Source organism: Triturus cristatus, chromosome 11, assembly GCF_964204655.1.
Source record: "Triturus cristatus chromosome 11, aTriCri1.1, whole genome shotgun sequence".
NCBI classification, from domain to species: domain Eukaryota; kingdom Metazoa; phylum Chordata; class Amphibia; order Caudata; family Salamandridae; genus Triturus; species Triturus cristatus.
In genome coordinates, this window is record NC_140594.1 from 115,791,168 (window position 1) to 115,816,957 (window position 25,790).

At 43.7% G+C, this 25,790-nt stretch overlaps 1 protein-coding gene across 1 annotated transcript in view; it reads right to left on the reverse strand.

Moving 5' to 3' along the window:
- Nucleotides 1-5,274: 5,274 nt before the first annotated feature.
- Nucleotides 5,275-25,790, reverse strand: part of UPB1 (beta-ureidopropionase 1) — a 75,709-nt gene continuing 55,193 nt past the window's right edge. The window contains exons 4-10 of the mRNA XM_085635597.1: nucleotides 24,769-24,863; nucleotides 17,780-17,941; nucleotides 16,380-16,549; nucleotides 16,195-16,276; nucleotides 15,032-15,074; nucleotides 12,402-12,556; nucleotides 5,275-6,199 (exon numbers count right to left, since the gene is read on the reverse strand). Of these exons, the coding sequence (XP_085491723.1) occupies nucleotides 6,116-6,199; nucleotides 12,402-12,556; nucleotides 15,032-15,074; nucleotides 16,195-16,276; nucleotides 16,380-16,549; nucleotides 17,780-17,941; nucleotides 24,769-24,863 (791 nt within the window). The 3' untranslated portion in view covers nucleotides 5,275-6,115. The remainder of the gene's footprint in view (nucleotides 6,200-12,401; nucleotides 12,557-15,031; nucleotides 15,075-16,194; nucleotides 16,277-16,379; nucleotides 16,550-17,779; nucleotides 17,942-24,768; nucleotides 24,864-25,790) is intronic.

The following is a 25,790-nucleotide window of genomic DNA, read 5'->3' on the forward strand; positions in this document are numbered from 1 at the left end:
ACACACTCGGTGTGGCGGGGCGAGCTCCGGGCAGTTTGGCACACTCCAGAATGGCTGGAGTGGGCTCCCAGCGCGCGAGGACGCTTGCGCCGTTACTCACTTGCCACGCGGTTTCCGGCCCCACGCAGCTAGGTGCTTCCCTTTCCCAGGGGCCACACCGAGTTAGCCTTCCCTCGCGTGTTGGGTCTGCCACCCTCGTCGCCAGATGTAGTGTCCTGCGTGGACAAAAGGAACACTGACACTCGTGGTTCTTTGGAGGCTCTTTATTTGTCGACCTCGCTATCTCCTGGGTATCGGCTAACTGCCGATCCTGGCCCCCGGCTCCTCCCTTTCCGCCTGCCCTCGGGCAGGTCTTAGTGCCCCTCATGTGGGGGTGCATCATTACAGTACCAAGGCTCCGTGATTTAACCTGGAAGGGTCGTTCAAAGTTTGGGAGGGTTATGTCCTTTAAAAATAGGATCAAGGGCTTTACAAGGAAGTGTGATCAGGTTTTCCTTTTTTTTAAAACAGCACCAGGTTTGCTGTGCTAAGATTGCCCTCTTTTCAACTTATATGGCTGGAACGAGTTGAAATAAATTAAAAATATAGATAGAATATATATATTTATTTGCCCTCTTTTCAATTTATATGGATGGAACGAGTGGAAATAAATTAAAAATATAGATAGAATATATATTTATTATCCATCTATAGATATATATATATTGCAAGCACAATTTTTACAATTTTCTAAGAGATGGTCAATATTTTTCTCCCTATGTGTAATTTGTGAGGGAAAGAAGGATAAAACTAATTTATGGACCCAAAAAAATTGTACACTTCTGAAAACTAGCCATTTCCCGAAATGGAAACGGGTAGCCCTCCAGATTACTTCAATGTTAGGTGATTTTGAGAGATTTGTTTTTAAAATGTGTTTTTGTGCACATTGATTTACAATTGTAAGCCATGAACATACAGAAATTCAATATATAATAACACATATTTTACCACCCTGTGTTAGGACACTTGTGATAAAAATGGTGCCCCACATGTGTGAGTGTACGTATTCCACAAAAGGTGCTGGGTTTCCCTCACCTGGCACATAAAACCTGTCCGTGCCCACCTTTGGGGAAGAATGGACCAGGATGGGTGCAGGAGCGGTCCTTATATTTCAAAGAGGCTTCTGTCGCCCTCCTGCCTTTCTTTCATAGGAGCAATGATTACCTCAAAGACCTTCACAGATGTTTTTGGGACATCCAATCTACACCCCCTTTCTGGCAGGCTCGCTCCATTCCTCAAACCATTCTTACACAGGAGATAAAAAAGAATTACTGTGTCCCTGTAGTCACACATATTCTCCATGCTCTCCATTTACAGAACAAACATTCATGCGCCGTCTATGGCTCGTATGGATGGAGGAAAGGACTTGGGTGAAAATAAGTGGCAGAAGCCTTTCTGTGGTAGTAGAAGCCGGTCAGCCATGAACCTATCCTTGGGGAACTAAGAGCAGGACGCATGCAGCTTGGAGCCATGCAGGAACATTCTAGTTCCAGCACATCTCACTCCTAATATTAGAACAAAGTTAATCCCAATGTCTCATAACAAAAGTGGCCTTATTTGCATGACAAAAGACTTACAAAAAAACGCAGATGCCCTTTAAACTGGCTCTACACAAAAAAAAAAATACTACCTTCTTCCAGGTTGAAAACATCGACCTACTGTGTCGTGAAAGTGTGATCTGTAAGTACCCCATAGGGTTCAGCTTGCTAATTTACGACTGCGTGATCATTTTAGCAGCGATCTGTAAATAAACCTTTTCCTTCCAGCAGATTCTGTTATTTCAATGAGCTTGAGATAAAATACAAGAGTTTCTACAACCTTCGCTACCCTGCTGAACACATGCGGCATTGTTAATTAGCAAAGTTAAGGTTTTGACAGCGATTGTACATTCACTTACAGAGCTTATCTTTTACGGTACTTCAAGGCTGATCCTGCCACTATAAGATGCATGTTTTTTATTTTTACATGTAATTTGCAAAGCCTGAGGATTTTCATTACACCTTCCCCCACATTTTACACCCACAACCTTCAATCCTTAGTGAGAATAAGGCTGGATTCCTTAAGAAGCTGGAAAATAGTTTAGCTAATCATGCAGATGATATCGGGCTTACTCTAGAGTGGAACTCTTGGGATCTTAGGTCTCTAACCGAAACATGGTTAGGAGAGCACTAACCCTGACTTACTACTGGCTATTCCGGGGGGCTATAGGATATCTTCGGTGAACTGGGCTGGCAAGAGATTGGGGAGCGGGTTTGCTGTTATCCGGAGAGATGGTTGGGAGATCTCATGCAAGAGAACTGAGAGCACTGGGTTGATCGAGGCGCTGTCCTCTTGCATCAAAACCTCCCCTGCCTCCTCCATTGCTGGAATACTGGTCTATAGACCTCCGGACTCTTTGTCCGCTCATCTGCTGGAGTTATGTGACACTATCGCAGACCTTTCACTGAGGCATGCCAATTTTATGGTCCTCGGCGATTTCAATGTCCACATGGACAATGACAATTGCCCCCTGGCCTCTCAGCTGGCTGATACTCTCAAGGGGTTAAACTTGATTCAAAAGGTATCTGCACCCTCCCACACGGCTGGCCATACGCTGGATCCCATCTTTACTAATGATCACACTCTGAAAGTGGAGGACCCTATACCTCTAACCTGGACGGACCACCGGTTAGTCCCTTTCAGTTTGACCAGCACCCGCTGGAACAATAGGGCTAGGTCAGCGTATGAGGATAGGAGAAACTGGAGGAAGGTCTCTCCTAAGTCCATGGGTCCAGCATTACATTGTGGCCCGCCTCTGCTCACGGGAGATCCCAGCTATGATGCAGCCACCTTCAACCGCTGGGTCACCTCAGCCCTTGACAGAGTAGCCCCGTTTAAGACCATGAAACAGGCCAGAAATAAACCCTCTGCCCCCTGGTTCACGACAGAACTCAGTTTGGAGAAAAGCATATGCAAGAAGCTTGACCATGCCTGGCGGAAAATCTATAATTCAGAGGCCAAGTGTGCTTATAGAGCAGCGCTTACAAAAATTCCATGGGTTAAAACGTAATACCATCAGGGACTACGTTGCCAATCAAATGAGGTCCTCGGATAACTCTGCCAAAGAAGTCTTCAAGATTGTCCATGGCTTTATTGAACCGCAGGTCCTGAGAGCACTTTTGATCCTTCTGCTACTCTTTGCGAAGATTGTTCTATCTTCTTCCAGGAGAAAGTTCGGGCTATCTACTCCTCTTTTACCATGACGGGGTCTCTATCTATGCCTCTACCTACTCCTCACCAATCTGGCGTTTGGTCTGAGTTTCACCCTTTCTGCCCTGAAGCATTTTTGATAGAACTGAACAAAATTAAAGCTGGCTCACCCGTCGATCCATGCCCAGCCAGGTTTATCAAGCTGCTGGCCCCTTGGCTCAATCCTCTATTGAACTCTATCTGGAATTCTTCTTTGCAAACCAGAACCTATCCATCCACTTGGAAAATGGCTTATGTCCTGCCGATCCTCAAGAAATAGGATGCCGACCCGGCTGAACTCAAGAATTGTTGGCCTATCTCTCTTCTGCCAGCACCGGCCTAAATTCTTGAAAAGGAAGTTCAGAAACAACTCGGATATCCTGGAGTCCAACAACTATCTCAATGACTCCAAATCAGGTTTTAGATCAGGCTACAGCACAGAAACAGCTCTGCTGGAAGTGGTGGAAACTATACGTGAATCTCTAGACCAGGGTAGCTGTGCAATGCTAGTGCTGCTGGACTTGTCTGCAGCTTTTGAAACGGTTTGTCACTGGATTCTTTTGGAGAGACTTGAGCTTCTGGGAGTGACCACTCTTGCCTGGTTCCGTTCATTTCCTGAGGGCCAGTTTCAGCAAGTATTTCTCTGTCCCCATGTCTCCTCCTCTAGCCCTCTTGTGTGCGGGGTTCCCCAGGTTTCGGCTTTGAGCCCCACTCTTTTTAATGTTGATCTCACCACCCCTCGCTTCATTAGTCGAGCAATGTGGCGTAAATAATTCTCATATGCTGACGACCCTCAGCTGGTGTTCTCTTTTAGGGATCACACCGGGACAGCTATCAACAATTTTAAGCATTGTTTGAATAAAATCTCGACTTGGATGACGGACAGTTGTTTGAAACTGAATACCGATAAAACGGAAGTTCTGTTCTTCAATCAACCGTCTCCGCCACGGTCTGAACTCTGGTGGACGTCAGAGCTTAACCCTCCTCCTCTCCCAGTTACTTCTGCTAGAAATCTTGGGTTTAAATTGGATTCTAACCTCTCCGGCAGTGCTCAGATTTGCCAGGTTTCCTCATCGTGCTTCTGGTAACTGAAAGCCCTGCGGAGATTCCTTCATCTCTTGGCATTGGATTGCAGGAAAACTAACTGTGGTCCACGCACTAGTTACGTCTCAGCTGGACTATGCCAATAACTTGTGCTTGGGCCTCCCAGCTTATTTGATCAGGAAACTACAAACGATTCAAAATGCGGCGGCTAGGCTTATTAGAAACATGCCACTCCGCCACCATATCTCGCCCCATCTGCATAGCCTACATTGGCTGCCTGTCAAAAGGAAGATAGAGTTCAAGGTGCTGACCTTGGCTTATAGAGCAACTAGAGACATTGGCTCACATTACCTGAAGCTGAGACTTCAGAAATACCACCAGTTCAGGACTTTGAGATCTAATCACCAGGAACTACTTAGGGTTTCGCAAAACCCAGGATTGGTGGCCGAGCTTTCTCAGTGAGAACTGCTTCTCTCTGGAACTCCATGTCTGATCACATACGGAAGGCCAAGTCAGAAGCCATGTTTAGGAAGGCTCTGAAGACTTGGCTTTTCGGCCTTCCGTAGTGGCCCCCCCGTCCCTTTTTGCTGTACCTGCTGTTAGCGCTGGCACACCTCTGTTGGAGGTAGTCACGCGCTGTATAAATTGCAATAATAAAAATGTGTCAAGAGAACTCTCAGAGAGGTCAATCCAGGTTTTTCCTTTGAAGCCATTGCTATACAAAAAAATTGAGGCATTGCTACAGAGTCCACTCCCCAATAACTCCTCCGCAAAGTTGAATTAATCAACACATTCACTCATGTTGCCAGTAAGGCACAGCAGTCGAAGAAAAACAAGACATTTATGAACTGAGATACCTCCAAATACTGTTGGGAAATAGGATTTTTCTAAAATGTGTAATTAATACATGTTCAGCACATTAATGCATCATTTAGGAAACACTGTTCTAAATACAATAACAAGTGCAATTCACATATTCGAATTTATTATTCACCTGAGATTTTGTTTTTCCCCCCCAGGAACTTATCACCGTGAATTATTATTACATTTAGTTGAAGTGTCACCAATGAGACTGGCTATTCCCAGGTGAAATTGTGAGGTCCGGTGTCAGCCTTTTTCTGGACACGTGTCTATACTACAATCCTACTTATCAGCTATGCACATTTATTAGTGTAAACAATTTTATTGCACAGATTAGATAAAATAATTAACATAATCATAGTTCTGATTTTCTGTTCTACAGTGCAACAGACATCTTCAATAGGTTCATGTATGTGCATGGGCCAAATTAATTTATCCATGGCGTACCTACTTGCACAAAATGTTTCTCAAATCTTCTCATACCAGAACCTTAGTAGTCAAACTGTGATGTTCCAATCACTTTTACTTTAATATTCAAAGTGCTCTCTATTTATATTTTAAAACCTAATTGCATTTTCTTGAACCAAAACAACTACGAATGGAGTCACTAGCCATGAATTTTTTTTTAAACTGTAAAGCACAGTTTAAATATAGGAGCCTTCAAAACTGCCAACAACTGCATATAAAATTAGATTAACACTGAGGTAGGATATCACTTATTTTAAAATAATTTTGACAACATTTTAGATACAATTGCACAAATCCTCTGGCATTAGGACTGTACTGTAGGTGAGCAAGTCAGTCAGTCAAAAGTTTCTGAACTCAACATTGAGCAATGTGTCTACCAGAAACAGTGTAAAGACAAGCGGGGCTCTTGGGTGATGGCTTCGTCCCCAGTACTCTCGGTCAGCACAGAAGGAACCCATATAGCCTGGGCGCATCGCTACTCTTGAATAATGTTCGGTTTGAAGTCAGGCTGGATGATTTCAGCGAGTTCCTGTGCGTAGAGATCGTATCTTCCGGTCATCTGCAGAGGGAGAGTCAAAGAAGTTCTGACACTTGGTTTTGGATCACCTGACTCTCGCTAACACCCAACAAAACGTCTTACCTTGTATCCGAAGAAACGCTGGGCTCCTACCCACCACCACCACCAATCCATTCGTTCCTTAAACCTGCTGGAGCCCTGGCTGCCAACCCTAAATATCCCCCATTATAGCCTTGAGCCTTTCCTTTCTTATGTCTCACTAGTCTTCTCTACGTTCTAAGGAGGTCCATTACCTGTTGCCTCCAAGAGACTGCCACATATCCCCTTGGCCTTCGGGAAGTAGGCCCCCTGACACCATCAGCTTTGTTACTGCTTCCTTGTAACTCTCCTCCTGTTTTGAAATATTCATCCTTCCCTGTGGCAATGTTTAAAAAAGAATTTTGCTCCTGTGTGTCATCTGCAGCCACTTTCCCTACCGTGGCACAGATTAGAGCAGTTTTCCTTTATTGTGGTTTGCAATATACTACTCTTTGTACTTTTAGTGACTAGTCTACCTCTGAGGAACACTCTGAAACCCACTAAATTTAAGAAATACAAGCTGGAGACCTGCCCGCACCATGTTCATTCGTACCTTACACGTCATCTCTGGCCTCACACCTGCCTTTAGAGAACCAGTGATACCTACCCGCTTTCCTATCTCACTCCCTTTAAACAACTCCATTTATAGCAAATTCCTAGCCTCTGCCCCACCACCTCCTGGCTGGCGCTCTTTTTCTTTTTTGAAGTTCTACCCATCTCAATAACGTTTACAACTAAGTCAGGTGCTTCCATCATTCCTCAAGAATTGTATCCATTCCAGTAGCAAGACTGAGATTTGATACAAAACATGAAAATATTTGAGCTGTACCCATCTAACAAATTACGTCCAAAAAACAAGCACATGCAGGGATGAAAATACCCGGGCGACTGCTGCAGAAGCCCAATTTGTTATACCCTGTACAATGATTGCTGTGTGTAATTGTTACACACAAACCCATATTTGCCACAACCCTGATGATGCCAATAAAATAATTTTTTATTCGCTTCCTATTTTCAGGACGACAAGCAGAAATCCTCAGCCCATAAACAAAAAAAACAAGTCTCCCAGAATAATTTGTAGAAACAGAGGGATCCCTGACATTGAGGGAGAGGGCGGTTTGGATCTATTTTCTGATGTTTGTCGGAGAGGAATGCGAGGATAGAAATTGCAACCTTAAGTAGATCCAAAATTCTGTTAATTTAAACAACCCTCCAGAGCTGTCAGATGTCACGTCTGGTGATATTAAGACTGTAGGGTTTGTTGAAAGTACATAATATCACACTCAAAGAAGGGGAAAGAGGGACAACTCCTACTTTTACATCCACTATCAAACACGAAACACATCAAAGAAGTAGGAATGTAGAAAAAAGGTGTAGAAACAAATATTTTACACTACAGGTTTACGTGGCAAACATTGTTGATTTGAAAAACTGCCCTCACCCACAATTTTGTGGCACACTTCATCATAGGGCTTGCTAAACACACCCCTGCGCAGACCAATGCCTGGGGTGGAGCAAAAGGGAGGGGGAAGACAATACAAACATTAAATAGTGAGGATCAAAAGAAAAAAGTAAATGCAGAATGTAGAGTTTAAAACTGATTCAGGAATCCCCCTACTAATGCTTTCCTGGACTACCCGGTCAGGATTAAAAAGAAAGAAGGTAGGATGGTGGGGATAGGGCAGATTAGTGGCCCTGCATCCCTCCTAACTGCAAGTCTGTCAACATGTTTCGGCCATTTACTGTATCTTTTACAGCTTTTGTCAGGACCAACGATCCCCTTTTTTAACCCTCCTTTCCTACCGGTCTTTTGTAGTATGAGGTCAGACCTACTTGGGTCTCAAAAGGTGCCTTGTCACACTCCAGTAATACAGAGTTTCACCGATGTTGAAGCTCGAAACGGCATGGGAGAGGTGGCGGCTCCCTGTAGTCAATCATTCATCAAGGTGAGCTCGCCGCTCCACGAAATCCTCTCCTAGCGCCGGGTTTGTTGAAAGTATAACTGGGAGAGAACTAACAAGAGCGAGTTACTTCCCGTGGAGAAACTCTCCCTACTCGCTGAAAAAGCGATTTGATGCCTCGTCAGGGGTAGTAAGCGCTATATGAATGCAATTACAATACAATACTGCAGACATATCTACTGCAATAGTTTCAGGAGCAGACTGGTATTTAGGAAACAATTGGATAGCAACAGTGAGGGTGTCGGAGATGTTCCCGCAACTTTGCAATCAGAACGTATCACAAATAGTGACGGACAAGATTTCCTCGCTAAATACATGTGAAGCTATCAGTGTCCTTTGCCTTCCTTGCAATCCGATTTGCCTCCACCAGAGAGAGAACTGTCAAATTGTTAAATCTTTTAAATGCAAGCTTTCGGCAGGACCTACACATAGTTTATCCACGTAGGAGGGGTGGTAGGGTGTTAGCCATCAGAAAGGCAGTAACCAGAAGACTTATTTCTTTCTTCTCATAGATTCTTCCTTGTACATCCATCACCTTTTAAAAGATTCCCAAAGCAGTTGCAATCTGCCCCGAATATGGCCAGAAGAAGAAATAATGCCGCTAACCAAGTCCAGGAAGAGCAGCAGCACTGTTTGACCACCTTGGCTCTACTGTTGTGTCATGAAACCCTGACATCAATGTTTTGCAAAAGTGACCAGAAAAGGGGACAGATGTCTAGGAACAGTATGGCCATCTGAAGAGTCCAAGTGGCTGTGCAACCAGTGGTTGAATATACAACTCTGTCTTTCAACTCATAATAAGTCTTGATGTACGTAATGATCCACCTCAAGATGTCCAGTGTCCTCTTTCTGAGAACCAGCAAACACCCCAAACATCTGATAATCCAACTGGAACTCTATTATCCTTAACACACAGAAACTCAGACCACTGCTGTGTTGAAGTCAATAACATTTCTTGTACTCTCTGAATGATAACGAGGGCGTTAGAAAAGCAGCTGATGAAGCTTTTGAAATAGATGGATTCCAAGCGCAGCCTTCAGGCCAACCTCGTACTCTGAAAACACAAGGAACAATTGTTCGACACACTAGATTTCCATGCTACTGTGCTGGCAACCTGAGATGATGTAAACAAGGTATATGTTCTCCTCGGTGAAAAACATAGTAAGTAGATATGCATGGGCTTCATGATGGCAGGCCTTAAGAGCATCAAACCCAGAGGGAAATTCCATGCTAGCATCACCAGGAGCCTCTGTGGGAACTTTTTCAATACTACTTTACCAACTGAACAGCTGTGTGAATGAAAAAGTAATAAATCAGCTTAAAGATTCTAATGAGCACAAAGTGTATCCTCTTCTCGGGGCCCCAAAGCAGCCAAAGGTAACCGGGGTGCAACTGTTGTATACCCCTGGTTTCCTGGTGCCACATTACCATTGCACTCAAACTGAATGAACAAGAACTCTTAGCAAGTAACTCTCTCCGGGTAGCGAGGTTCAACAATCAAGGCTTACTCCTGGAAGCGATGTGGCGCTAAGCACAAAACAAGTCTACACTTTGGATAACAGTTAATATCCTGAATGTCCAGCCCGCTGTCAACCTTCATGAAGGAAAGGAATTGGACGGCTAGATAAATGATGGGCTAATTATTTGCATTGCCTGCACACCAAAAATATACCCAACATGGGGCTCTCAAGCTAATGTTATCCTATGGCGGGAGGATGAGGTGGGTGTTTGGATCACCTCTGGTCTTTTCTAAGGCGTTTTGGGTCCGTAAGCCAAAATGGGGTGATTTTGGGACACAAATATGGATACTGGTACCCAGACTCTACATTCCTCTGATCGCTTGTGGCACCCAAGGATGCTTTTGAGTTAAAGGTGTCACCACTAAAATAGGCTGGGACATCTCCTAAAAGACAAGAAAAGTACAACTACAAATACCAAACAAAAATCTCCATCATTGAAAAATAAAACAGTTACCTAAACCAGCGGTTTTTAACGTATTGACTTTTGAGGACCCCCTCATCACTACTGGAAGCCACAGACCCAGTATAAACAATTTCCAGGATTTGAACCACATAATACAGAAAGTATAAATAACATATTTAATTATTTTTGTCTATGAATGAAATACACAAATTAACAAAAATTATAATTTTAATGGAAAGGTTGCTTTTCAAAACTTGGTTTTATTTCTAAAGCTAAACTGTATGAGGTTCATATCACTTCGTCTTTTTTGCTCCTAATGCACACCTGCCTTCTTGTTTGCACATACCAGATGAGGCCACCATTTGTTCAGATTAGAGTTGGTTTGCTGTATTTATGCTGCTTCCACAAATAAAGCTAAGGATACCAACTTAATTTTTAGCCTCCAATTTCAAATTCCTTCAAATTTTCAAAACTTTAAAAGAATTTAACTTTAGCTTTTTATGTATATATACACACTTACTTAGTCCACTAATAATATTTAATTTTCTAAACAGTTGCGAACCACCTAAATAGGTGCCATGGACCCACAGGTTCCAGTGACCACAGTTTAAGGACTGTGTCTATCCAAAGAACATCTTGGGCTGGAGCCTGTGGTGATCCGGTAAGCGGTAATTGGTATCCAGAGAGGGGATATAGTGAAGTCACTGGAGTTCAGAGTTCATTTGCCGGCCTGGACACTGATGGGTAGTGGCTGCCTAGGTTCCGGTCCTCACTCGGTGCCCACTTTAGAGATGGTGAAGAGGTAGGGACTTGTAGCTCAGAAACTGCTGGTTGTAGTCAAGATTTTCCAGTGGTGAAGGCACCCTTGAGGTCAGTGACACCCACAACAGACAGTGCAGGATCCAGTGGCTACTTAACTGGAGATTCATCCAGCAATATCCATGAAACCATAGCAGGTAGAAGGATAATTACAAAGATTCTGATATCAAGACAGTCTCTTCCAGTGGATGGGATAGGACCCCATTCCTGGGATTGAAGTTCAGATTTACCCAGACCTGAGAAGGTGACAAAGAAGGTATGTGCACATCACAGGTAGGTTTGAGGCTGATGAAGGGGCTCCCTTCTCGATGATGAAGGTGAAGGAGTAGTTCCTCAATGAAAGCATGTTGTGCTTGTCCTGTGCAGCTGGCTTGGATGACATTATGGCTCATGGGCATTCTCGGTGCCTCAAAATGTCCCCGACGCAAGTCCTTCCAGTCAGCGGAGCTTTGTTTGTCTTCTGCAGATCAGGTCGCTTCTCCAGGCAGGGCCAGTCCGGCTGCAAGGACATTCTCTGCAGGCTTCCCCAACTTAGACCAAGTCCGATAGGAGAATGGCTACTCGGGCAAAGCCTCACTACAGACCCTTCAGTGGTCTTCTCTCTTGTTGATGGCGCACAAGACTTCCTCAGCAGCAAGTAGCAACACTGAACAAAGTAATGTCTGAGGTTAATACTTATCCTCTTGTGGTAGAAAGGTTTCATCAATCAGGGTGGCTGTACCTAGTGAATGACCAGATGCTCCCTAACCTTGCAGGATTCTTCTTCTTGCTGTTGGAGCCGAAATGTGTGTGCTTCCTGCTCTTCTATTCCTCCTTATACCAGTTAGGAAGGCTCTGGTGGATGTGGATGGCTCGGTCTGGAAAGCCATTTCACAGGAGGTGCTGGTCACACACAGGAAAGGAGGAGAGCTGACTTTCACTCTGTCCGGGGAAAGTGACACATCGAAGGGCCTGGGCTGCCTATCTCTAGCTCCCTCCCCTGTGGCACATCTGGGAGAGGGACAAGGCTGCGCTTGTGTGGACATGCAGCTCCAAAAAGCGTAGCACACACACAGGGAGTCTAATGGACTCTCACGCTCACCAGTCTATTCACCACAACAAACAAGGCACTGCATCAATACATTTACCAATCATACATGTCAAAGATATGAAGAAGGACAAACACCCAGGTATGGTCGACTCAAGAGAACTTTACAATAGGGAGTGGTAGGCAGTTCTCTAAAATGAAGATTTCCACTCAACATGTTAGAGAACTCTTCCTGAGTGACAGAGCAAGAAAAAAAGACAGATGTTCCCTCATCCTGGGTGGACTTTAACTGTAAATTATGCACTTAAAATTTTTATCACGCATCTGTAGCTTTGTTTCAGGATTTACAACTGGTAATGTCCTGAAGCGGTGTCAAGATGCCATGAAAGAAAGAAAGAATGAATGAAAGAATGAATGAATGATAATGCAAACATACCTTGAAGTTCCACTTGTCACTGACTTGCCGACAAAGGTTCAAGTCCAGCTCGGTCACCAGAAGCCCATCACTGGTGCGGGAAAGGCCTGGGGTCCTGCTGCCATCAGGTGCTGACACATAACTGGAGCCGTAGAAGTGGCCAAAGTCATGGTGGGCTTAAAAAGACAATCAAAGGTAAAACTCTTAAAATGTAATTGTGGATTTATCACTCCTGCGCCCTACTGTTAATCCTCACATGCATATTGTCTTGGCACCAAAGTAGGTAATCTAGGCTCACAAAGCCTATCCTATACAAACTGGCAGGCTTAGAGAGAGTGAAAGTCCATTCACAAGCAATACTTTGAGTATCTCGGTAAATGAACACCATATAAATTAAACTATAGTACAACACAATATGCAATAATACAATCTTTTGTAAAATGCTGTTCACAAGGAAATTTTAAGCAAAGTGATCTCACGAAACGTGCTGGCAAAGCATGGGCTTAAATGTGGTTCTCGCACATCTTTAGCTACGGAAACTTAAAAGGATATTCAATTTTGTATATACCTTGTTAAATATGAAGACTTCTGAAGGAATACCCAAATTGATTTGTGACTTATTACAAATTTAATGTAGGATTTGGTAGCCTTCTACACCAGTGCATAAACATCAAACGGGTCTATACATTGTAGGAACTAATTATGAATCATTTGAACTAGGCCTGAGACAAATTTTAATTCGCGCCATGGAAAAAACACGGAATTTTAGAATTCTGCTTTGCCCACCAGAGGCTTGTTTGTGCAGAAATGGTCTTGCAGAGAGACATTTTCGACACAAATCAGCCTTCCTGACAGTATATTGGAAAACGTGTTAAAGCAAAGTGAGTGCCTGATAGTAAAAAGTGATGTAAAGTCCATAAGGCCAGACTCCATCTTAAGCAGGCAGAGACTCAATTTTCTCTATTTTTGCAGAATCGTGGATATGTCTGCCTTTGACGCAGATGTCATCTGTCCTTATCTTACAAATAGCCTGTGCAAGTGTCAAGTTATTCAGACAATGACATCAATAAATGACCTTGCTAGATCACCTGAAGCAACATCAGGCTGGGGACAAGTGCCTTGTTTTCTCTATTTCAAGGTCAGATAATATTAACAACATAAACAGTGCACTCTGAATTGATGTTTTTTAACCTTATTTGTCAATAAAAATGAGTCTAAGACTAGCAAATTAATCCACACGTTGTCAGACATTCTTAAGGTTATGTAGGACTTTACAATCTCAGATAAGATCTAGTATAAAAGGCTCTCCAATCGACTACTTGGAAGGAGAGGTCCCAGATTATTGTGCAAGACACTGCCAGAAGATCTTCAGACTGCAGTGATGCTACCACACCTGGTTCTACACAAAAAAGAAGCTATAGAGCCAAGTCCGAGGGGAGAATGGAAGCTACAGCTGATGTGTTTTCCTTCTCAAGGAAACACTTGCTCCCAACTGCTGATAACTACAGCATTTTGCTGAAAACAGGTATACTGTGCGTTGATTCTCCCTAAGAAACTCTAAATGCAAGTTATGCTACTCCACGCTCTCTCAGTGTAGCGCATAGAAGTAAGTTTTAGGATGTTAGGTTGCTAGATGACATTTTAACAAAGGTAGAAATTTTCATTTTATTCGCGTTGTTTGCAACATGCACTTGTACTGTTTTAATAATATTCTGTGTGGTTATTTTAGATGTACTAATCAACACGATGAGACTGTTTAAATAAACGCTTTTTATTTAAAGGATCGTTTTCTTAGGACAGTTTGTCTGTGAGATATTGTAATGAGCGAAAGGGGGCTTCTCAAAATACCACTGCATCCCTGAATCCCGGTTTAGGAACTGTTAGTAACCCAAAAGCACTGATGCCACTTTACCCATGTATTAGGTGGGGCCCTGTGGGGCTATAATGACTTATCTTTCAATTTCAATCTCTGGTGCGTTGAAATAAGTTCATTGTGTCATCCATGGGTGTGAAAACAAACCTTGTAGAGCTAAGCCAGTCTTAGCTTATGCAACAAATGTTCATTCAATGTGAGGTCTACAAACCTAAAAGCTTAATGTCATACTGTAATTTGCAAAATTATGCAAGAAAACTAATGGTTTCTCACATATCCCTAGTTTGAATTGCTCAGGTTGTCACAGGAAGCAGGGCTGCAATTTCACATGTTCTACAGCACAAACAGCAGTGTGAGCTTCTATCACACGTCAGCGGCACAACCATTCCTCACACATGCTACTGAGGCAGCACATGTCGCAGGAGTGCAAGCTTAAGGGATACACAGTACAACCAGCAGTGCGATCTTCCCCCCCCCCCACATAGGTGGCAGCAGTACCAGATTGCCTGGCATATACAGAAAAGTTACAGCGCAGGCAGCGGCTGTACACCAGCCATAAAACCTGCGTAGGACAGGTCACTACATCCCACTTGGTGGATTCTCAACCAAAGGTTAGATGAAATCTGCCTTATTTACTGCATTTACCGCAAAACAGTAGGAGGACCCTGAAAAAGGGTTACAGAATAAATTCCAATTTATACCTGGGAAGGATAGGAGATAACAAAAAACCGTTGAAGGGTAAGAGGGTGTCAAAGTTCTGAGTGCAAGGTTAATGTACCTGCTTTGCCATCCCCAGATGTGAATTCATTTTCAAAATGCTCCTGCAGAAAAACAAACAAGGAAACTGTCAAAGTTAGTTGTAGCTGGTATAAAGAGTCCTATCCCTGCATTCTAGACCCCAGCCAGGCTGGAAATAGATGTGTGCAATGACCATGCTACCGAATAGGCCATTGAACCTTTCAGAAAGATCTGCATCTAGCATTCTGGGATTTGTAGGTTTGACTTACCAAATGGAAATGGGCCTACAATTCAAGATTTACACTGGTTACACAAGAGCCCAACTTCTGTACTTGGAACCGCTCTCTAATGCTTATGTCCTTTCCCATCCTTTATATCCCTTCTGCCTGCAGGGTCAAACTTGAGGTGATCTACACATTTCCTACTCTGTAGACCTAATTCTGACGGAATAACAGGAAATGATCAAATCGTGCCCAGCATCAAGAGTTAGGAGGGTCACAACATACTATGCATAAGTAAGTTGATGATACAAATTATACATTGTACTGTGCCCAGACAAGAATGGCTAATGCAATGGCTGCCAGTGGACAATGGCCAAATTATTCCCAGCACAAGAAAAGTAGTCAAAATAAGACTGCAAGCTTAATGCAACCACTCAGCTGATCATGGACCAGGCGAGGCCGTGTAATAGGAGACCCACAAGCTTAATGCAACCACTCAGCTGATCATGGACCAGGCGAGGCCATGTAATAGGCGACCTACAAGCTTAACATTTACACTCAGCTGATCATTAACCAGGTGAGGCCGTGTAATAGGAGACCCACAAGCTTAACATTCACACTCGCCGATGATGACCTAGGAGAGACAGTGTAGTAAAAGACCGCTATTCTAACCGTGCCTACTCTGCTTTTGATGGAACAGGTGGAGCAGTGTAATAGAAGACATGCAAACGTACCCTTCCCGCTCTGTGGTTTATTGTCTTGGTGAGGCAGTGTAATAGTAGGTCTGCAAGCTTACCGTACCCACTTTGTTGACGATGACCCTGGTGAGGCAGTGAAATAGAAGACCTGCAAGCTTACCCTTCGCACTCTGTCGATTATGGCCCCGATGAGGCAGTATAATAATACACCTGCAAGCTTACCGTACACACTTCGTTGATGATGGCCCAGGTGAGGTAGTGTAATATGAGACCTGCAAGCTTACCGTTCCCACCCTGTTGATGGCACAAGTGAAGCAGTGGTTCGCAATGGCAGCATTTCTTGCTTCAATTGGCCAAAGTGATTCACTGTAAGAAACATTTAAGCAAGTTTAACCAGTTTTTTTTGTATTACGTTATGCATTGATTATCGAATACATCTACAAAATGTAGGGCCACACAGAGCACCGACCTCAGCGCCCCAATGGTTGCCGACGGATTGAAGATGATCTCCGCTCCGTTGGCGGAGTACATGAACCAGTTGAGAGGGTGATGCCTTCCGTAGCAGATGTTCACAGCGATCTTTCCAAATGCCGTCTGGAATACTCTGTGCCCAGTATTCCCCTCCATGTAATAGGTAGACTAAAAATAAAATGGATATGTTCACTTCCCCCAAAGCTTTGCATGTGCTACACAGGAGTAAACACCCACATATCTGCACACAACATTTGACCCTGTCCTCTGCACCCAAACTAATGTTTAAAATGGAAAGCTTTTGTTTAAGGTTGTGAAAAACACCTAACGTATACCATTAAAATAACCTGCACAGTAAACCAAGTAGTGCCCAAAGAGCTTGTTGCAAATATTGTCAAACTAACAGACTCAAACTATCCACTACCTTCTAATCAAGCACAGTTTTCATATTTACCACAACCAACTCAGCACCTCCTGTCGAAAAATGAAGTTCATTAATTCTTTACACTATCAAAAGATCCCCAATGTCTTTCAATTAAGCAACAGCTAAAACCCCTTCTTCCAAAGAACATATCTGTAAGCAACGTACTTAATGCCTGCAAAATCGGTTGTAATTCCAGTGCGGAGAAGTGCTGAATACCCAAGCATCTTCCAATCAGCCAGTGAACCCCTGGTAGCCTCAATCATGTTATGTTCTTTCTCAATGTCTTGGTCCCAATGAGTACCAAAAAAAATAACAGCTGTTTCTTTATGTAGGATTTTCTGATGGAACACTGTTCAAGTAAAGCCTAAAGCTCCCAGACACTTTTAAATCATCAATTACTTCTAAAAAAAACTTTTGTCTAAAATTCCACTTCCAATCAACACTTAATCTTCTAATAAGCCAATACTCTCTAATCCACCAAAATGTTCCTAGCAACCAGGATACTTTCCAACAGCTCCCAACATTTTACAGCCAACCATCACAACTTTCAATCACTTCAAACCATCCTTTAAACTCCTGGCACCTGACTAATTCCAATTAAGGATTATTTCTAGACAACCACCCCCTTAAAACAATTTACCCTTCCAAGTAACCAATACACAATCATATACTGCCCAACCAACTACCACCTGCCAACCAACTACCACCTCCCAATCAATTAATCACTTCAAGCAAACCGATCACTTCTAATCACCCAAACATATCCAACATACAAATGCAGAAAACAAATACAATAAGCTATAACTCCCACACCCAACAGCTCACAAACCCTTCCAATCTGCATCCAGTTTAAGCACCCCTTCCACCCTGTCTCCATTTATTGTGCCCTTTCAGCCCTTCGGGTGAACACCCACCTAAACAATTAACACAGGCCCTTCTTCCCACTCTGGCAGCCAGCCTCACCTCAATCTTACCTCATTGAAGTCTCCCACTCGAGGTATGTGGTTCTTCCTGGTCTTTCCGAGGATGGCACCAGAGTTAGAGATGACCATTGCTGTGTTCCAAAGAGTGTCCCCGTGTGCCTCATCCCTCTCCAGGATGGGGGACACCACCACCATATTATACTGCCTTGCCAACTGGGGAGACAAAGTCCCTCATTAACAGCTGCTCCTCAACATTGACCATTATTTCGACCATAAGCATTCTGTAAGATCCCTAGTATTTAAGACAGTTTTAGTGATGTAGGCAGGGGTGGTGGGGATTAGAGTTACGGGTATCCTGGAGTGAGCGGAGATTCCCTTCAAGCTCTGGGTTTTAACCTGCTGAGCTCTTTACCTCAGATGGTGCCTTGAAGCTTTCCACTGGGGTGTCTGACCTGACCAGGATGAGGCTCTTACAACCACAAAAAACGAATTAATGACTACACAAATTAGAAATATCCTACTTTATTCCCTAATTCAACTAAGGGTGTGCGATGTTGATTAAGTTGAATTTTATCAAATTCAGAAGGAAAGAAATTCAGCCACATAATCCTCACAATGTTAGTGGAAGTTCTAAGGAAAAAAGTAACTCAAAATTCTCAGAAACAGGAGGAGAAAATATATTTTGGAAAACCAATATATCTAGCAAAATATTTTTGCTGAAAATTTTGCTGGCAGGTGAAATTGTGCTAACAAACAAGGAACTTCTCACTTAGTTTAAAGCTTATTAGCAGTCTATAATAGACAGCATTACACAATAATTAAATATAGGAGATAGTTGTAAAGTCACAAAGATTTCACGTTTGCAGGGGAATTATTCATTTATTAAAGACTGGTTCATCCTCATTATTAACACTGCCAGACAGCTAGCTGATACCCTCCTTGTGGAGATCCAGCAGAGCGAATGTAAACTAAAAACAACAGTACAACTCTCGGTCTTCAAGAAAAAATTGGAAGAAATTAATAAGGACCATTCAGAATACAAAGAATACCTGACACAATCCAAGCTGACAAAACTGAAGGAAGACGTACAGAAGTTCAGTAAAGAGATTGTATATCCCTATGTCACTGATGAGCATTATAACAAACCAGCCCCACAGCAGCCAGGGAGAAGACAACGGTTTAGACCCACCCCCCAGAACTGGACGTTCAGGTCGGGAGAAGAGAGGAGCGACTCCAGCAGCGACGAGGGCTCAGGACCCCAAAATGGGAAACAATCTGGCTACCACCAACCCCTGATGCAAGCACCACAACCACAACCCCCTCCATTCGGCTACTGGCAACAACCTTATTTTCCACCAGGCTTCGGATTCCATTCAGGCCCACCGCCTTTTTTATTCCGAGGCAGAGGGAGAGGCAGACAAAAAATAAGAAATACGAGGGTACAGTGGGAGGACCAACATCCCCAAGGAATGACCACCAGGAGCAGAGGGAGGACGGATATGCCCTCGACAAGCAGGGAATAACAAACATTGTCAACATCAGCAGACATACACTTACATGCGATGAAGAAACCATCCTCTCAAAAGGTTTGGGTTTCGTCCCCACACCCAGAAACGACCCCTTTGTTCTTAACACAGAACTGGCTCAGTTTTTTCGGAAACTTAAACTTCGCGATTACTTTAGAGACACCACAGAAGATACTGAAGAAAGAAAAAAAATCGACTGGTTTACGAAAGAAGTCAACCTTCCAACCACCAAACCAAAATATCTCGTGCCAAACCCTCGCCTTTGAACAAGCTGTACTCGAGGATATAGAGGAAATCAACTTCCAAAACACAAAAGGTTAACAACCTCATCGGAAAGGAACGAACGGCCATACAAGCCCTCAAAAACAATTATGACCTCATCATAAAACCTGCGGACAAAGGGGGCGCCATTGTCCTCATGGATCAAGACATGTACAGAGATGAGTGTCTACGACTGCTAGCCGACTCAAACAGCTATGCCATACATCAAACGGACCCTACAGGCCCACTCATGATCAGAATTAAAAACATAGTAGAGGAAGCACTCAACAATGACTGGATCACGAGACAAGAGGCGGGATTCCTCGTCAATGAAGAACCAAGGATGCCAAGATTTTACATTCTCCCGAAGATTCACAAAGATCGCATGCCCCCACCAGGCAGGCCAATCGTGTCAGGCATTGGGTCAGCTTTGGAACCTTTGTCACAATTTTGTGACTGGTTCCTGCGGCCCATTTTCAAAGAGACACAATCTTATCTGAGGGATACAAAAGATGTCCTCTGCCTCCTGAGAGACTTGGGAGGTGGACATAACTAATGATTGGTTCATAACGATGGACATTGAAGCTCTGTACACGAGCATACCTCAACAACGAACACTGGAGGTCGTGGAAAATATCATCCTACGAAGAGAGTGGGATTTCATAACTCCACAACACTTCGTGATGGAATGTGCTGAACTGGCCCTCACAGAGAACTTCTTCCAATACGAGCAAGTCATTTACCATCAAATAACAGGAACTTCGATGGGCAGCACCTTTGCCCCTAGTATGGCATGCCTGTATGTCCAGCAATTTGAGGATGATTTTATCCATAGTCCGACCAACCCATTTTTGAAACATCTCAAAGTTTGGAAACGATACATAGACGACGTACTGATAGTGGAACAGAAGAGGACGCAACAGCGTTTGTCCATTGGGTCAACTCTAAAGACAGACACCTCAAGTTCACACACACTATCAATAAAAATCATGCAGTCTTCTTGGACTTGGATATTACACTTACCAACGAGGGGATAGCAACCAGGGTACACAATAAGCCCACGGACAGGAACAGTTTACTCCTATATGAGAGTTACCACCCTAAAGCCCTCAAACAAAACCTACCGGTCGGTCAGTTCCTCCGGGTTAGGAGGAATTGCTCTGACAAAGACACCTATGAGGAACAGGCAGCACATCTTGAGAAGAAACTCATCGAACGCCACTACCCCAGAAAAATGGTGAGAAAGGCGAAGGAAAGAGCAAGAAACAACTCAAGAGAAGCACTTTTGGAAAACGTAGAGAAAGAAAACACAGAAGACCAGTGTGCGTCACCACGTTCACCCCAGTATCTAACTTAGTCCAAAAAATCATCAGAAAAAGATGGCATATATTGAACAGTGCTGGCAAACAATGGGAAACACCTTTGTTTGCATTCAAACGCAACAGAAGTTTACGGGATGAACTAGTACACGCCCAGATGACTACCAAAGAGGGCGCAGAACAACAGACTCTGGGATCAGCCACGAGCAGTGGGACACTTTCCCTGTGGCGGGTGCATATCATGGAATCTCACCAAAAACACAAAAGAAGTGGACATAGGCACAGGCAAACCATGGCAGCTCCGAACATTCAGTAATTGTAACAGCGAAAATGTTGTGTACTTGATAACATGTCCATGCAACCTCCAGTATGTGGGAATGACAACAAGGAAGATAAAAACCCGCATTAATGAACACCGAAGCACGATCAGGTGCAAAAAAAACAAACACAAGGTTGACACGGCATTTTGTTGAAAAAAATCATAATGACACGGATCTGAGCTGGACCATGCTTGAGGTCATGAAAAAAAGCCAATTCGACCTAACTAAAGCCCTGCACGTGAGGGAGCAACGATGGGTCTATCGCTTACGATCCCATGAGAGGGGCCTTAACGATGACATCCCATGGCTTCAACTAGTGCGATGATATTTGTCCATTAGCATGACAGCTATCGCTTCTAGTTAAGATCCACTCTAGATCTATACCTACAGGAACAGTATATTCCCCTTCTACAGAGCGCACGCAATAAAGCACTGACACCGTCCACATGCTCTTAACCACGTTTGGCTTACACCCCTACATTAACATCTACTGAACTAGATATATATATATATATATATATATCTTCCCAGTATTTCTGTTCACTGAACACACTTACACATAGACTTCTAATAATGGCGGGCGCTACCTTTGTGACCATTGCGCAACCCGTGACATCCTCGTTATTTCGCCCCGTATACAATACTGTGTAGTATGCAGTTTTACCATGCACGCATCCACACCATAAGGCGGGCGCTTCCTTTGTAATCACTGCGCAATCCAAATTGTCATTTCACCCCCGCATTCAATACTGAATCACATGTAATGTCATCAGGACAATGGCACATGCCCCCACGCGCCCCAGCAAATTGCGAGTCCCCATCAGGATATGTTTTCTTTTGAGCCGATCCAACGTGTCAGTAGCGCATACTTTTCGCACTTTAATACATTTTAACATCAAGCCCCCCTTTTTCACTCCTCTTATGGGCGGATGTTATGGGCACAGGTTAGCTTCTTACACACTATGTAATACAGGCAGAACTTATCCTGTGCCCTCAGCGCTCCCATCTCCGGCGCGCGCGGCGTCACCATGCTAACCAAGCATGCACCGACGCACTATGGCCAATCGCGAGCCCACATTTTGACACATGCGGCGTCTGTTCGACAACTGCACACGCCCTTACTGGTACTTCAGCAAACCACGAGACGCTGTGGGCCGCCCCCAGCCTCACATCGAATGGGCTTACCCGACTTCGCGTACTAATCTCTTAGATACGCCCATAACGCCATCTTGAGTTCAGGCGTGTTTTTTCTGATTGCCCAGGACACCGGAAGACTCACACCAGGCAACACTTATTTTTCTTTAACTTGCGCCAATCCCACCAATTAGTGACATGGCCACACTATAAATGACCCCGGCCGCTCCCTCTCATTCCGACATTCGGGAGGACCGGGAGCAGCCGCATAGGACTCAGGAGGAATCCATTTCCTGTCATAGTAAGAGTGTGAATGAGTTGAGAGACATGCGAGTATTTACGTACTCATTCGGGTGCACGAGTTGATGTTTACCTAATGTTTGGAGACCTTGCTCCACCACTTTGACTGATGAAAACTGTGGTTTTTATGCTTCTCTTTACAGAGCGGACAAACAGGATATTTCTCCTCCCCTCCTCCCATGGGGCAAGTAGTCCTTAGAATTAGGGTAAGACAAGTAGTAGCCTTCAGCTACTACCACCTCTCCTTTTTCACTTATGTGTACACAAATAGAGTGTCACAAAGTCACGTGCAATAATCACTCACCTATAGAAACCAATGCATGCATTGTTCTCTTTTCTTTTACAGGTTTTTGACCCAAATATGTTCGAAGTAACTCCGATTTCTTCCATATTCTCTTTAGGCTTTACCGTTGGAAGCCATCTAGGAAGTGGAGAGTGGCCTTGGCCACACCCGCGCAGTGGTAGTATCTTGCCACCAGTTGGTAAGAACGGAGCCCCCTGTATACTTCGGTCCTGATGAATGCCTTGGACCCAACTGGGCCGACACAGCAGAAACATGTTGACCACCCACGAGACGATTAGGGGACACTAACTACCCCATTCACCGTCCTATGCTTTTATTATCATATAGTTATCAGTCACATTAAAATAGCACTTATGATAACCATAATGATTTGTAAATCCACTCACAATATCACGGGCCCCCACTTAGTCATTTAGAAGTGCATCCCTGTCGTCAGGTGTATGCCCGCCCTCTATCAAACAAAGGTTTTAGAGGGCGAGGACTGGCCGATGATGAAGCAGGACACCAGGTGGTGTGTGAGACCAGTCCGTTACTTTTTGTGAGATGCCCACACTCACGACATTCTCGTAACTTATTTGGGTTATCACACTAGGAGCAGCTTTTTGTGGTAAATAATTATTCATTGTGCACATCACTAAAGTCAACCACTCAACATAAAGGCAGAATTTCCAACAAATGCCACATGAAGATAATGTTCTTTGTTTTGCTATAATGGAGAAATTCACCCACACTTTGTGACAGTAGAACAGGCTACAGGCGCATTATCTCTCAATTTTTGTGTTATAGTTCTCAACTCAGATCTTTGCCATGTTTACTTCTGTGAGGAAAAAGTTCTAGTACGGGGAGGCCTATGACCATGTTCAGTGATTAAGAACCACCTTGTAGTAAAGGGTCCTCACAGTGTGCTATGCAAGTGCTTTCACTCACTCACTATCCACTTGCTTCTTTTTAATGAAAGCCTGAAATAATACAACTCCATTACTATGGTCTGTTGTATGACTTCATTGCCAGAGATTCCTTGAAGGACGTCTTCATCAGATGAGTATTTTCTGTCGCTTAAATGAAAAAGGCAACACCAAAATGCAATATTTGTTTCCATCATTTTTGCTGTTAAAATGTACATTCTGGTCGACTTCTGGTGCCAATGAGCAATCATTTCCATTAGGATCCATTTACTACCGAATGGGGCTGATAAAACACCTATACCATCACAGATCATTACTAAAACCATCGTGCTGCTGGACGTACCCACTGAGAATCCTTCAAAAATGTAGCCTATGCAGTTCCTGTTCCACTCAAAATGGATGTCAGAATTCACGGTCTAACATAAATGATTGCTAGGACTCACGTGCCATGGAAGAGGGCCACCAACATGACTTTCTCCATTAGTGCCACTGAATATGCCAACATATTATGCTGAGTTATAGAACCAGAGCACCAGAAGTCTAGTGCCATTCTGTGCTCATCAGGTATCTTGTGCCAATAAACATGCCTGTAAGGATTCTTGTACCACTGAATATGCCCGCTAGATTTCTGGGGCAAGTAAACGTACACATGAAGATTTGTACACCACATAATATACCCATGGAATGCATGTGCTGCAAAACTGGCACAACGGAAGCCCTATGCCAGGGAGGATCCACCTGAAACCCCTGTGCAAACGAATACCTCACTAATTTTACTCAGTAAAACTACTACATGGATGAATATTCCTATCAGAATTATTTTGTGAAGGACTTGTCCCATAAGAACCCCTGTGCCATACAAACTACAGTTCGGGCATTCTGTGCAACCCAACATGCCTATCAGAACTACACTAGAAAGAAGGGTTGACGTCTGCCTCACCCCGCTACAAGCGCCTAGCTGGATTCCATACCTTCTGGCAGAAGGCCGTCGTAGGACCTTGCTCAGCTGACTCAGCAAATTCCGTCCAGGGGAGTTTTTCTCTGGTACAGAAGGCAAAGGGCATAGCTAAAAAAATAAAATAAATACAAGACATCACTAACCAGTTAATCAATGTATGAAAGAACCAACACCGGGTCTTGACGTCAACATACAAATGGCGCAATCTAAGCTTCATCATGGTCAACACTGAATGGAACAATGGAAGGTGACCTGCCAGGCTGTTCACCTGTGTGTAACCGAGGTGGATGAATGCACATGCAGTACAGGGACTGGCACTGCCAGGGCTGGCTTACCAAGGGGTGTGAGCATTATTTACCAAATTGAAGGCAGCATCCAATCACAAGACTGTCCATGGATTTGTGTAGCGCTTACAGTTTGTTGTGAACTTAGGTTGTGCCGAGAACTGTGTCCACTGACAAGGAGATAGACTTTAAGGTCATGAATGGTGTGTGTTAACGCAAAGAAGAGTATTACAGTTATGTTGCATGCACATTACAAATATGTGACTCAGTGCCTGGAAATGATAGGTTATATGAGTGCTAAAGTAAATGCTATAAGCCTCCAGAGTGAAAGATAACAGTGCGAGGTGCTACAAAAATGGCCTTTCAAATATTGTTTCTAAAAAGGGAACTATGAATCCTATCGCCCCTCTGAGTCCTGTCCTAGAGATGAACGTCCTGTACAATACTGTCACAAGTAAAATTATCACCTCTGAAAACTGTGCTTTGAGAGATAATGGTCCTCACTATATCCTTGAAAGAAAGAAAATGTCCTGTGGAATACTGTGTCAGGAGAAGTAACAAATTCACAAAGAAATAACTACTATAGCATGCCAAGTAAAAGAAACAAAACCCATCAGAATACCACCCTAAGAGAAACAAAGCCCATCAGAATACCACCCTAAGAGAAACACTACCCAAAGAGAAACAAAGCCCATCAGAATACCACCCTAAGAGAAACACCACCCTAAGAGAAACAAAGCCCATCAGAATA